General features: G+C 34.7%; 1 protein-coding gene across 3 annotated transcripts in view; it reads right to left on the bottom strand.

The window, feature by feature from the left end:
* Positions 1–14,571, bottom strand: part of DNAH3 (dynein axonemal heavy chain 3) — a 196,481-nt gene that overhangs the window by 140,171 nt on the left and 41,739 nt on the right. For all 3 annotated transcript variants that reach the window (XM_031942286.1, XM_031942295.1, XM_031942288.1), the window contains 5 exons: positions 10,365–10,501; positions 9,973–10,078; positions 9,638–9,816; positions 8,011–8,195; positions 2,601–2,724 (listed from right to left, as the gene is read on the bottom strand). In XM_031942286.1, the coding sequence (XP_031798146.1) occupies positions 2,601–2,724; positions 8,011–8,195; positions 9,638–9,816; positions 9,973–10,078; positions 10,365–10,501 (731 nt within the window). The remainder of the gene's footprint in view (positions 1–2,600; positions 2,725–8,010; positions 8,196–9,637; positions 9,817–9,972; positions 10,079–10,364; positions 10,502–14,571) is intronic.

Below are 14,571 nucleotides of genomic sequence, written 5' to 3'. Positions count from 1 at the left end.
GTGCAGACTGATTTCAGCTAACTTTCTATAGATGAATCTTTTCCTTGATCTGGAGATTGTAAATTAAGGACAACAGCTTTCATGGGGCTCCTAGGGTGGTATTTAATTTTTCACCTATATCAATCATAACCTCCTTAACTGTAATAATTGTACTTTTTAAACATATATTTGTATATAATTTTAATTTTTTACATATGTTTTAAAATTTTTTGAGTTCTTATGCCCAAAGGGCAATCAAATTGGGCACACCCTTTGATCCAACAGTGTTTCTACTGGGCTTATATCCCAAAGAGATCTTAAAGGAGGGAAAGGGACCCACATGTGCAAAAATGTTTGTGGCAGCCCTATTTGTAGTGGCAAGAAACTGGAAATTGAATGGATGTCCATCAATTGGGGAATAAGTTATAGCATATGAATGTTATGGAATATTATTGTTCTATAAGAAACAATCAGCAGGATAATTTGAGAGGGGCCTGGAAAGACTTAGACAAACTGATGCTAAGTGAAGTGAGTAGAACCAAGAGAACAATGTACATAGTAATAAGATTATATGATGATCAATTCTGATGGATTTGGCTTTTTTCAATAATGAGGTGATTCAGCCTAGTTCCAATAGACTTGTCATGGAGAGAGTTATCTGCTTCCAGAGAGAGGACTGTGGGGACTGGATGTGGATCACAACAGTTTTTTCACCTTTTTTGTTATTGTTTGCTTGCTTTTTGTTTTCTTTCTCATTTTCTTTCCTTTTTTGATCTGATTTTTCTTGTGCAGCATGATAAATGTGGAGATATGTTTAGAAGAATTATACATGTTTAACACATATTGATTACTTGTTGTCTAGAGGAAGGGGGAGGGAGAAAAATCTGGAACACAAGGTTTTGCAGAGTCAGTTGAAAACTATCTTTGCATATATTTTGAAAATAAAAAGCTGTTATTAAACAATTTTGAGTTAGGTTCTCTCCCTTATTGCCACCCACAATTAAGAAACCACATGTAAAGTTCTGCAAAACATTTCCATAAAATCAATCAACTTTAAGTTCTGTAACATCACCATAATAGTTCCTAGAACAATATTGGGAACATGTGAGATTCTTAATAGTTATTGTTCTGTCATTTTTCAGTCAGGTCTGACTTTTCATGACCCCATTTTAGATTTTCTTAAAAAAAATAGGTGAGTGGTTTTGCCATTTGCTTCTCCAGCTCATTTTTACAGATGAGGAAACTGAGGCAAACAGGGTTAAACAATTTGCCCAGCATCCCACAGCTAAGTATCTGAGATCACATTTGAATTCAGGTCCTCCAGATTCTAGGGCTTGCACCCTATCCATTATACCACCTAGCTGTCCAAAGATTCTTAATAACTATTTACTGAAGAATAACAATTATGGCACAAGTTTTTGACCCACTGCAGATTCAATCAATTGTTTTGCATCCTATTTACTATGTTTTCCAAAGCTTTCTCCACGCTCAGATCACAGATTTTGAGCTGGAAGGGATCTCCTAGGCCACCAGGTCTAAATCCCTTCCTTTAATAGACCAAATAACTAACCCGAAAGGGAAAACGACTACCTAAAGTCTCATAGGTTCCTAGAAACTGTTAAAACATCAGCACTTAACTCTTTTCATATCCTGGACCCCTTTGAAACCTATGGACTTCTCAGAATAATGTTTTTAAATGCATAAAATAAATGGAATAATAAAGGACAATATGGTTTTATATATGTGTTTTTAATTCACAGACCCCAAGTTAAGAATTCCTATATTAGAGACAGGATTTAAATCCAGCTTTTCTGACTCCATTATCAGTCCTATTTCCATACCACACTGTCTTCCTACCTTGGTATCTAGAGGGGGGAAAAAGGACACTTCCTCCTGAAGCTGGTGATTTAATTATTATTCATAAAGCTATTTCTTCTGACACAAAATCAAATATTTCTTTTTTAAGGACATGAGAAAAAAGCATTGACATGGTGACCTACTGCACATGACCCACATTCCTATATGCAGTAGAATGCTATTGTTGTTTAATAACTGGCTTTTGAGGACACATTTTTTTTTAATTTAATGTGCATTATTAAAATTTTCTCCATAATTTTAAGTCTAGACAATTACCAGAATGGAAAATCTAGCCTTGATTTGTAGCATTTGCCAATTTCTGAAGTGTAATACTCACAATGAAAATTTATCAATTCCCAGGAACCTGTTCAAGCTGGTTTCAGCATGCCACATTTCAGCCAGTATAAATATACCTTGCCTCTCCAACTATTAACTCCTATAGGATAAGAACTTTTTTCATTTTAGTCATCTTTGTATCCCCAGTACCTTGAATATAATAGATACTTAATTGATTCATGGTGTGTTGAATTGACAACTGTTTCCCTCATCAAGGAAAAAAAGAAATTTCTTCTTCATTCATTGCCTCTAGTCCTTGACATCTCAAAACTCCATAAAAAAGGAAAATAAAATTGAGAGAAAAACAGAATTGAGAGCTGATCCTCTGGGGAGGTCAGAAGTAGGGAGAATAGAATCTCTTTTTGACCTCAGCAAACAAGAGAATGGAAGGTCTCAGTTTCCAAGACATTTCCTTGAACAATACATACCTTCTAATTAGGTTCATCTCTGCCTGTTCCCTTTTGGTATACAGCAGATTTCGACTGTTTTCAAAAATATCCTCAATCTGATCTGGCCAGAGGAACAAGGTACTGTTCAACTTTATATCCTCAGCTGCAAAACATAAATATAAAGATATATATTACTCTTAGAATAGAGAGAACTGAGTAGAGTCATCAAACTTAGGGTGGCAGGACACACTAAAAGGAAAAAAAAAAACTTGACACTTCTGTGGACCTAGAACTGGTCAATTTGGGTCTGCAGAAATAGTTAAAGTTAAAAAACAGCAAAAACTTGGCAGATTCTGGAGTTTTTGAGACTAATCATTAAGTTGCTTGGCACTGTCTAATAGCTAAGTTAAGTTAGTCTATTGTATTTTTAAGTAGGTTTAATTTACATGACTAAAAGCCTTCGGAGGGCTAGAACTTGAGGTTTGTAGAAAAACTGCAGAAGGAAAAACAAAATCACCCTTTTCTCTCTGGGATTTTTCTAGCTTCTTAGACTGGTGTCTCTGGCTGGCCTGAATTCTTCTGGGGTTTGTGCTGGTGCCCAACATCTTGACATGGCCCCCCAGCATTTCTTTTCTTTCTTTCTTTGTTTCTCCTCTTTCTCTCCTCTCTCCTCCCTCTCTCTCTCCTTTGCTGAGGCACTTTGAGTTAAGCGACTTGCCCAGGGTCACACAGCTAGGAAGTGTTAAGTGTCTGAGACCACATTTGAACTCAGGTCCTCCTGACTTCAGGGCTGGTGCTCTATCCACTGCACCACTTAGCTACCCTCCCCCTCTCTCCCTCCTGCTTCCCCTCCCCCACCCCTACTGCCCTGGCATTTTTAGCATGGTGGGTGGACTAGTCACTGAAGCCACAGACCTGAAACTGGACATCTAGGTCCAAATTTTTCTGACTTCCCCAGGGGTCCCAAACTCCACTAGTTTCTTAAAGTGGAGGGACTTGAAAGGGCAGTTTTCTGTCACCTTAAATTTTGGAACTATATGTGCTTACATTGGAATTCTGATTCTGAAATTGTATGAGAAAATTACTCTTAACTAGTACATGCTAAAACTGTGAACTTATTTATTCTGGTATAAGATTTTAGAAATATGTTTGCATTGATATTGAAGTATTGCTACTAGAAATTTAAATCTATCTTTGATTTGAAGTTAAAAAAAAATTTGGCTCTCTGATAACTTACCTAAAAAGGCCACATGTTTATCTCCTAATTAAATGAAATATGTTGCTTTCTAAATTGTATATTGGGTAATTTGTAAAAATTGTATGAACTGTGCGTTAATATTTTGTCAGCCTAGCTGGATATGTGGTATAAATTTTGTGAAATTTGGTCCAAAGCTGTTTAGAATGTTAATCTTAAGGTTTGTCTTGCTTTCTCCCTTTAACAAAGAAGTAAAACAAGAAAATTTGGCATCTAGGGATATATGTAATTGTGAAACAAATTGTATCTGAACGGTGTGTCATATGTCTAAAGATAAATAAGAAGGTACTGAGGTGTCTCTCCAGAGGAAGGGAGCCTGGTTCCAAAATATTTAGGTTAGGTTTTAATGAAATTACACTGGGGGGAATGGGTGGAAGCTTTGCCCCTGAGCTTTGCTGCTTTAAGAGGAGTTAGTGGAATAACATTGAAACAAATTGTACCTAAGTATGGATTGGTAGAGACCAGTGATTCTAATAAAGTATCGTATTTTGCTTCTAAGATTTTATGAGAAATAATGGGGAAGGATTACAAATTGAGTGGCAATTCCATACACCTAGGCATCTGCCCTCATCAGGGAAAGTGGAAAGAATGAATCAGATTCTTAAGAAACAGATTACTAAATTGATGTTAGACTTTGCCTTGGACCCCATATGAGGTGTTCCTCATATGAGATGAGTTTGATTTACATTTATTTGGGAGAAAAAAGTGAACAATGGCTCTTTGAAACAAAGGACAAGTTTTTAAGAAATTATATACTAGCAGTGTCCTTATCCCTTTTAATGCTTAGGAAATAAGGATTGCTGGCCTAGACAATATCTTTGCAGTTTGCAGGAGAATGGGTGCTTAACAAGTCCTGAAACAAGCAGAATGGGAAGGATCTTACCAGATGTTACAGATGACGGAAGTTGCAGTCTGGAGGCTGAGAACACCAAACTTAAAGGATCCTTGAAGCAATCTTAAGAATTGACTGTTAAGGACAATTTATAACCTCTTCAATTGGCTTTGCAATTAGGAATGTCTTGGTGGGATATGGGAATGTTTATGCTTAGAGAAATTTTAACAGAATTAATAATGTACCTGTTATTTATATTTCCAGAAAAGTTTATAGGGACTCCTCAATTAGAAGTTGAAATAACTTTTTTTTAGGATGAAGAAATTATTAATATTAATTGTGATAGGGTTCTTTAATGTGAAATTAGGATATCCCATATTCTATGTGAGTTTTAATTCGTTGTATTGGGTCATTTTAAAGCTGTTCCGATTGCTTAGGGAGATTCTGAGAACAGTGGTCTATGTCTTTGTTTCTTTGAACATGGTTAATACCTGAATATGTTTTGATATAGATTAGTTATTGAGCATCTTAAAGTAAAATGATTTGTGTGATGTTGAATTTAAAAGCTATTACTTAGATATGAAGATAAGCTGTGAACTTTCTAGGATGAATTTCTTATTATATGCAAGATTATAGTCAATACTTATTTAGGATATGTGATTCTTGAAAACTAAATTCACCTGAAGCTTTGATTAATGAGACTTGCTGTTTGAGATAAAATCTTTTGGGACTGTAGCCGATATTATTTGGGGTTTTGATTTCAGATATGATTGTCTAATGGATCATCAAGTCAGTAATCCACCTTTTGAAAGGAATATGTTAGTAACTGGACAAGAGTTGGGAGGACAACCTTGATCTCTGCCTAAGGTGGGATCCTTCTGATTCACTTTCCCAGTGGTGTTTCTTTGAATAAGAACCCACCTGATTATTCCTGGGTCTGGTTATAAGGCAGAATTGTTATTGCATACAATTAGCTGAAAGACCAGTTTTTGATTATAATCATATTCCTGCTTTTTCCTCTTATAGCAAATTTCATTAATCAGGGCAAGTATTTAATAGATATAAAATCTTGCAGTTCCCAACATGAAAATATGTGGTCATTATATCCTAAATAAGTATTTGACCTAGTCATCTTTCTGTTGCTAGATGCATATATCTGTTTCTTTTAGCATTTTTGTGGCTGCTGACTTTCATGATAGGTATTTTTATCTGTGAAAGATCCTACCCTAATTACTAAGGACACAAATAGTTGAGGAAATGTATTAAGAATGGTGTGAGAGTTCTTCAAAAGATAATAAATAAAGAAGAAGGATTGTATGGGATAAACTGAGTAAAGAACCCCTCATGGGAATATGGCCTTAATCTCTGCCCTAATTATGACTCCAAACTTTGCAATAACAAGTTGAGCTATAGCTAAAAAGCTGCAGGTGTTCTAATTGTCTTGAATGAACATTCCCCTCCTGTTTCCTCCAACTTTTAATTAGCATTTAAGTACTTAAAAAAATTTTTTTTTAATTTATTCTTTTGTTTCTGGGATAGACTCAGACAATGGGATTTCTCCAGACATTGGGATAAAAGGTCAAAGGGGGAAGGAGCTTCTGTTCTGTTTAATCTTGAGTTTTGTAGTTTGTGCTTTGCCAGCCTTTAACTGACACCCTATCAATTAGGAGATGCCCTTTGAGCATAAAAACCCCTTTTTGCTTTTTCTTACTCTAAGAGTCTCTGATTGATTTTGTGGTGCTTTCTGTTCCACACAGGTTTAAAACCCAAGCCTTCCTGATTCCAAGTCCCATCCTCTATTGCAGAATCAGCATATTACAGCCACAGGGCCAAATCTGGACAGCTGCTTGTTTTTGTATGGCCTGAGAGATAGAGTTGTTTTTAAAAAATATTTTAGATACAATAAAACTTTATTTAAAAATATAAAAAATATTCTACTTGCTATATAAAAACAGACTTTGGGTAGAATTTAACGAGTGCAAAGGCATTGGCTAGTAAGATATATGAATTTCTGGTGGTCTTCAGATCTTTCCTAGGGATTACTAAGAACTCAAAACTATTTCAAAAAATATTAAGACATTATTTGCCTAATAAAATAATCTCTCCTTTTCCAACTACATATCTGTTTGAGGCTAGATTTTCTTCATAGATTTCAACCAAAACAACAACAGATTGCAACAGATTGAGCTCAGAAGCAGATTGAGAATTCAGGTGTTATCTATTAAGTCTCTTTATTAAAACAAAAAATGTGTAAAACAATGCCTCTATTGTCACTAAGTTTGGGGGGAGAAATAGTTTATTTTTCATAAAAAATATTTAAGGTAAGGTAATAAATAGATGCATTATTTAAATTAATTAATAAATTAAAAATTTTTAAATTAATCCCTTTTACTCTAATATGGTAAAGATCAACAGATCTTTCTTTAAACTTTCATTTTTAATGTATCATTTTTAAGTATCAAAAGGTCCTCCAAATCAAAAAAGTTGAGAAACAAAATCTATTTATTCTGTTGGGATTTGTGTGTATGTATGTATATATGCTGTTCTGCCTCTATTCTTTAGGGGATTTATTTGTTTAATCACCCTCTCTCCTCCCAAAGGTTATTTTGTTGAATTAGGGAATTCATGATAAAGAAATTCTCTTTATCAGATCATATCAATACCTCTGAATTCCTTCAAATCTCACCTAAAATTCCCCCCCCCCTTTTTTTTTAGAAACTTTCCTGTTCCTACTTAATGCTAGTGCCAATCTATCCCATATAAATCTTATTTGTACATAGCTGTTTGCATGCTGTCTGTTTTATTAGACTGTGAGCTCCTTGAGAGCAGGGATTGGTTTATTTTAAGTCTTTCTTTGAATTCCCATTGATTAGCACAGTGCCTGACATATAAAAGGTGCTTATTGATGCTGCTAAATTGATAAGAGTGCTGGGTCTGGAAAGTCAGAAAGACTCATCTTTCTGAGTACAAAATATACCTCAGAAATTTTTTAGCTGTATAACTCTGGGCAAGTCACTTGCCCCTATTTGCCTCAGTTTCCCTCATCATTAAACAAAATTAACTGGAATGGCAAAACATCCCAGTATCTTTGCCAAGAAAACCCAAGAAAGGGCACAAAGAGTCAGGCATGACTGAAAATGACCAACAAATCAATAGAAAAATAAAGGAACTAAGAACCAACCAGAGCAGTGAATACATAGCCTAGTGATGACTATCATATCATTATAGCATATCACACTTAACTACCTAATTATACATTGTGATCATTGATTGCATAGTCCCTTGATTTCCAATTGATGCTCTGCTATTAATCATCTGCTCTCCATCCCTTAAATAATGTGTTGAGTTTGGTTTGGACCTACTGGGAAGATCAGCATAGTTCATTAGGAACTCCAGCCTCCAAGCTGCATCAGAGATCTGCCTCCTGATCCTGAATACAGTGACCTCGCTGGACTTCTTTAAGAATGCAGTGAGAGACACCAGTTCCTCAGTGTTAGCAGGAATCTCACTGACTTTGTCGGCAATCATGCTGTATTGGTTGCAGAGGCTAGGGGAGGAAAAACCAGAGAGGAGTGTCAATAGTTCTTTGTGGCAGCTACTAAAAGGATAATGAAAAATCTATTTATTCTGTTGGGATTTGTGTATATGTATGTATATATGCTGTTCTGCCTCCATTTTTTAGGGGATTTGTTTAATCACCCTCTCTCCTCCCAAAGGTTATTTTGTTGAATTAGGGAATTCATGTTAAAGAAATTCTCTTTATCAGATCATATCAATATCTCTTCTATAGAAAATACAGTTAAAGAGGAACCTGAGACAATGAGAAGGGAGGAAAAAGAATAAGCTTTTATTAAGCACCTCTTGTGAGTCAGGCTCTGTACTAAACACTTTACAAATATCTCATCTATCACTAGGAAACCAAATGACTTGTCCATACTTGCTCATACAGAGCCAGTATGTGTTAAAGACAGCCAAATTTTTCTGATTCTAAAATCAGCTCTTCATCCACTTCATCATGCTGCCTAGTGGAGGGTTATGCTTTGAATATTCTCAAAGGAGGCTTCCCACAAATGAAATTAATTGGATCAAACAGAAATCATTAAGCATTTTCTACACTTATAATATGCCTACATGGGGCCTCTGATACTATGAAATTGGTTCACTTAACCTGATTTTCATTTAAATTTTCCAAACAATGCATTCAGTTAGATTCCATGTTTTCCCCTTCCTTATCCTTGTTTCTTCTATAGAGTTCCTTGTAAGCCCAAATTCCATAAGGCCTTACTTTATGTAAACAGAGCCCATCCGGAATATAGTAATAGCCCAGCCAATAAGAAAAGGAAAATTCCTGAGTAATCTTTTCCAAGTAATTGAGATCAATGACTAACTAATGTAGAAATAAAAAACTAACACTGTATACACACACATGCAACCTTAGCTTCCCACCTCAGAGGTACTTACAATGCTAATAGAGAACAAGAAGATAGCATTAGAATACTTCTGGAAAAGATGTCAAAACCAGCCCAAACCAATAAGATAAAGACAAGTCCTATAGGAGTTTTTGCAGGATTAGGTAAGGTGAGAATCTGAGCCTATTTTTTCAAGCCTAAATGAAGTGAATCACAAATACAAAATGGCTTGTTTTAAATTTAGATTATTCGCCACTAAAAATAAATATTCCAGACAGATTTTATGACATCACTTTCCTGGATAGTTCTTGAATCTTACTATGTGTCACCCTGCACAGGAGAAAAGTACATGTGAGAGCCCAGTTTCCTAAATGTTATGCATTACTAAGTGATTTGAAAAACCTTTAACTAGAGAAAATTCAACCCAAAAGACAACTTGGGGTTTCTTTGAAAGAATAGAGGCCAAGGGCAGATGGAGAGAATGCCAGCCCTATAGTCAGGAGGACAAAAGTTCAAATTCCCCTTATTTCTTATCTCTACAAATCTTCAAGTAATTTCTCTTCAAAGAACCAAAATGTACTTGGTATTCTGCTCTCGGTTTTCATCAACTTGGAATTGTATCAGCTGATCTTTCAGGGCTTGGGTCCGATCACAGAGATTTTCATTTAGTGCTAAAGCATCAAGGCAGAACAGGGCCAAAGGTACTGTGATATGCATAGATGCAATTTCTCCTTTCAATTTCTTCATGCTGTCAATGAACTGTGGGGAAAAGGAAGCATTCTATGTCTTAGTGGGCCCTCCAGGAATACCATACACAGTGCTGGCCATTTGGCAGGCACAACAAAAACACTTATTATTGCTAGATCATTTCAAGTTGGTTCATTAAAGTACTCAAGGTAAAGTAACCCTTCTTACCTCCACAAAATCATCAAGGTCATGGGGTTTTGAGAGAAAAGATGTGACATCTTCTTTTGCAGTACCATCCAACAAATTGTTGTATTTTTGATACACATCTAAATATCTTTCAGGTTGAAGAACAAAGAAATAAACACATAATCAATACATACATCTCAAAGTCAGCAGTGATTAACTCCCAATCAAGACCATCTTCTCTCTAAAAAGGAAGGAAGGAAGGAAGGAAGGAAGGAAGGAAGGAAGGAAGGAAGGAAGGAAGGAAGGAAGGAAGGAAGGAAGGAAGGAAGGAAGGAAGGAAGGAAGGAAGGAAGACCAACAAACAGACTATTCTTTCATAAGTAGAATTGATGGGTCCAAAGTAGGTTATAGGATTCAAGATTAAGCCAACTTACTTTTTGGGGCCTACTTGGTTTTTTTCAAAAACCTCTTCTGTTTGCTTCACAAAATCTGAAACTAATATTTCATCTGGGCAGACAGTCCCAAGAGTCAGATTCTGTCCTTGGAGCTCTGGAAAAAGGTTTACTTCTACCTAAAGAACATAAATGAAACTGTTTTCACAGAGAAAGGGAAGTAAGTAGTCCTCACTTTGAAATGTTAATGCCTATAATGCACGGATCCCCCAAATATGATCTTTGCATTTTTAAAAAATCATTTTACATCTTTTGAAAGTGGCCAGACCACTTCCTTGAAGGAAATCGTCCCTAAAGAAAGTTAGGTCAAATCCAGTAGTTAACTGTGAATAAAGGGGAAGGGAAGAAGAGAACAAGCATGTTACAAATATTATCTAATTTGATTCTTACAATAACCTTGCAGGGTAGGTACTAATATTTTTCTCATTCTATAATTGAGGAAACTGAAGTAGGCAGAGATTAATTGACTTGCCTGAGGTCCCAAGGCTAGAAAGTATCTGAGGTTGTAGGTGGGAGGCAACAATTTAACATCCTAGAAAATGGAAGATATGTTCTAGGAAAATGTTTGTAACCTAAAAGAATGAAATTACTTCATATGGGATGATGTTAAAAGACAGGGTCAAAGACCATATTAGTACTTAATTATGTAAATGTCAATCATATTAACTAATATTGTTTCAGAGTATTTAAAACAACTACATAGTATGCAGCTGAAATATTGCTATATGATGATGAGTTAGGAAATGATGAGTTAGTGGATTTAGAAAAATATGCAAGGACTTGGACTTTAGAAGGATGATGTCGTCCACATTTAGAAAAATAGAAAACAAGCGAAATAAATCTTATACAGATGTATATGAATGTATAGGTAATATACATCAATATGATTATAAATATCTTATGTATATTTATGCATATATGTGTTTATGTGTGTGTGTATATACATAAATATTTCTACTCTTAACTGTAATCTTCTTGGGGAGAGGGAGGATAGGGGGAGAAAAAACTAAGTAAAAAGTACACAGCAAAGAACAAAAGAAAATCTACAACAAAGCAAAGATGGATAGTTCTGAATATAATGTGTAGTATTTATTTTAATTCTTGAAATTCTTGAAATGGAAATTTATTGTTTCATATTTTAAATCCTCTCTTATGTTTCTCTGTGCATGTGACAATTTTTTTTTCTATTTTGTATTTGTTTTTTTAAAAACATAACTTAATTATGCTGATTATATCAGGCTTTCCCTTATTTTAGGAAACATTGTTTGACCTGGGAATAATCTGAACTTTAAAAGAAGAAGGCCACTATATATGTGCAATAGTAGAAAAACATTATTAAACCTTTTCTGATTTAATAGGAAAATAACATTCCTATGTGCTGATCTGAGAACCAAATTTAGCAAAATTGTGAATGATAAATACCTGCATGGGTTGCTTACATGGAAGGAATGACTTATCTTGGACCACATTAACCCAAAAAAATGCATTCAACAGACATTTATTAAAAGCCTACTTTGCAGATTAGATAAGGATAAATAAGATGAAGTCCCTAGTCCTTTCCTTGAAAATTTTATAGTCTAGTATTGAAGATAACTACACAAATAATCACAATATAAATTAGAATGTGATAAAATACATGGCAAAAGTTCAAACAAGTTACTATGAGGAGATGCAAGGAGGGAAAAATCACTTTGAACTTTCCTTAGAGTGAGAATAAACCAGACTGACTCACTCTCTAAGACAGTTAATACTCGAGTTTCTAGTTTGCCCAGAAAAAAAATAAAAAACCAGTTTGTGAAAGAAGTCACATAGGCTAAGAGTAGCTTAGAGACAGATCAGAGGGATTTGAATGTCAGGAAGAGGAATTTGTATTTCATTGGGAAATAGAAATGTCTTCAAAGAAGTGAAACAATAGGTTCTTAATATCTGATCAATATGTAAAAGAGAGAAGAGAAAGAGAGGAGAAGTTTCTAGAAGTTAAATTTCTACTTAATATGATATTCTGGAGATCAATGGAGTTAGCATTACATCCAAGAATCATCTACTCAGCAAAACTGAGTGGGAAAAGTGGAAATTCAATGAAATAAAGGGGTTTTCAAGCATTCATGATGAAAAGACCAAAGCTGAACAGAAAATTTTATTTTCAAATACAGGACTCAGGAGAAGCATATGGAGGTAATCAAGAAAGTGATATAAAGAACTTCCTAAGGTTTATCTGTTTACATTCCTACAAGGAAGGATGATACTTGTAACTCATTAGAACTTTTTCATTATTATGCCTTCATTATTATGACAGTGAGAAGGAGTATATAGGCAAAGGGCACAGATGTGAGTTGAATATGAAGGGATTTTAGGTGTTGTCTTCCTCCATTAGAATGTAAGTTCCTTGAGAATAGGGACTGTCTTTTTTGTTCTATGTCTGGAGCTTAGCACAGTCCTTAGTATACATTAAGTGTTTAACAAATTTTCTATATAATCTCTATATGTCTGTATGTCTGTTTAGTTCCCTGAGGTAGAAAATGGGACTCCTCAGAAAGAGAAAAGGAATTTTATTGACATTTTATGGACTACTATTACTATGAGTTCTAGGATGGTTTGTATTTTCAGTGTAATAAAATAAAAATTGTCTTAAATCTGAGATACATTGTTATCTTGAGTGCCTGCATTCGACTTGGGGCCTTTTACTTATATAAGGGAAATATATCTATATGAACATATTCTGAGTTTCCTAGAGGAAATTCTTGATGGAAGCAAACAAGCCAAAGAAATATGATTTGAAAGGTAACCCTCCAAGATTGAACTTGGTGCATGAAAGTCTGGAGATCAGATTCTAGGATATAGATTACATAAAAATGAAAATGGCAATGTTTGATATATGCCCAGACCCCTTTAAAATAACTTTAAAGTCAACCCAGAAATCTGTGGGTTGGAATTGCATTATGCTTTGGCAGAAATTTGTTAATTAGAACAACTCTAGCTGAACAAACTATCACCATATTGAAAGAATAGATTGAGAAAACCCCATAAAGTGACTGAAAAACTCCTAAAAAATAAAACCTCATTTGGTTGCCACTAGAGGTCAAACAAGTTATTTGCAATGGCAGTTTGCCACTTTGATTTCCACCAATAAATAATGCAGAACTCAAAATATTATTTCTAAGCAAGAACGGAGAGAAAAGGGAATTTTGCAATGATGTGCAATGAGTATATTATATTTGTGTTTATTTCAGTGCCTGGTAACTGCTGTAAATGAACAAAATACAAGCTGTCCTCCCTTTTAGTAAAATAGGCAAAAAGTTGAAGGAGTATCTCCTTACCCTCCATGTTATCAGGAAGAAAGCAGTACTTCTTAAAAGATTTGAAATACTTTGAAGGAAAGACAAAAAAAGAAGGAATTTTAAAAGACAGAAAGATATTCTAAAGGTTAAATATTGACTTAATTTTCAAAAAAAGGAAAAAGAACCTTGATTATAGATCAGAAAGCTTCACTTCAATTTCTGGCCAAAAAAAGAAAACTGGAATATGTAAAACTGGAAGGGATGGCTTGTGAGCATTTAGAAAAGAAAATGGTGTTCACTAATAGCAATCTAGCTCCATCAGAACATTTTATACCTGAGTAATGCGCTTCTCATTTTTGACAGGATTACTAGACTTGTATGTCAAGGGAATGCCATGAACATAGTACCTCTAAATGCCAGAAAAGCATTTGACAAAGTATTTCATGATATCTCTTTGGACAAAAAGAAAAGAGTTGTGTTAGTTTGGTGAATTAAGAACTGGTTACGTGACTAGACCTAAAGTGGAGTCATTTAATGGTCCACTGTCAACCTGAAAGTCTGTAGTGAAGTGCTCTAACAATCTATTTTTGATATTATGGTGTTCAAAAATTATTTAAATTAATAGACTAAAGGCACAAATGAAATTCTTATATTTGCAGATGACACAAAGCAGAAAGGATTAACACATATTAAGGATGTAGAATCAGTATTCAAAAAAAAAAAAGATTTCAAAAAGCTCGACCTTTGGACAAATCTAACAACATTTACATTTAAACAAAATTTAATAAGAATAAGTGTAAAGGTTTTTGAACTTGAGTCCAAAAAATAAGCTTCCCAAATACAGTATAAGAGTTGTTACTAGATAAAACTTTAAATGAACTCTGTGTATATGTGTGTGCATGTGTATGTGT

The sequence above is a fragment of the Sarcophilus harrisii genome, chromosome 1 (genome assembly GCF_902635505.1).
Source record: "Sarcophilus harrisii chromosome 1, mSarHar1.11, whole genome shotgun sequence".
Classification (NCBI taxonomy): Eukaryota; Metazoa; Chordata; class Mammalia; order Dasyuromorphia; family Dasyuridae; genus Sarcophilus; species Sarcophilus harrisii.
Note: the sequence above shows the minus strand (reverse complement) of the source record. Positions and strands in the feature narration are given on the sequence as shown.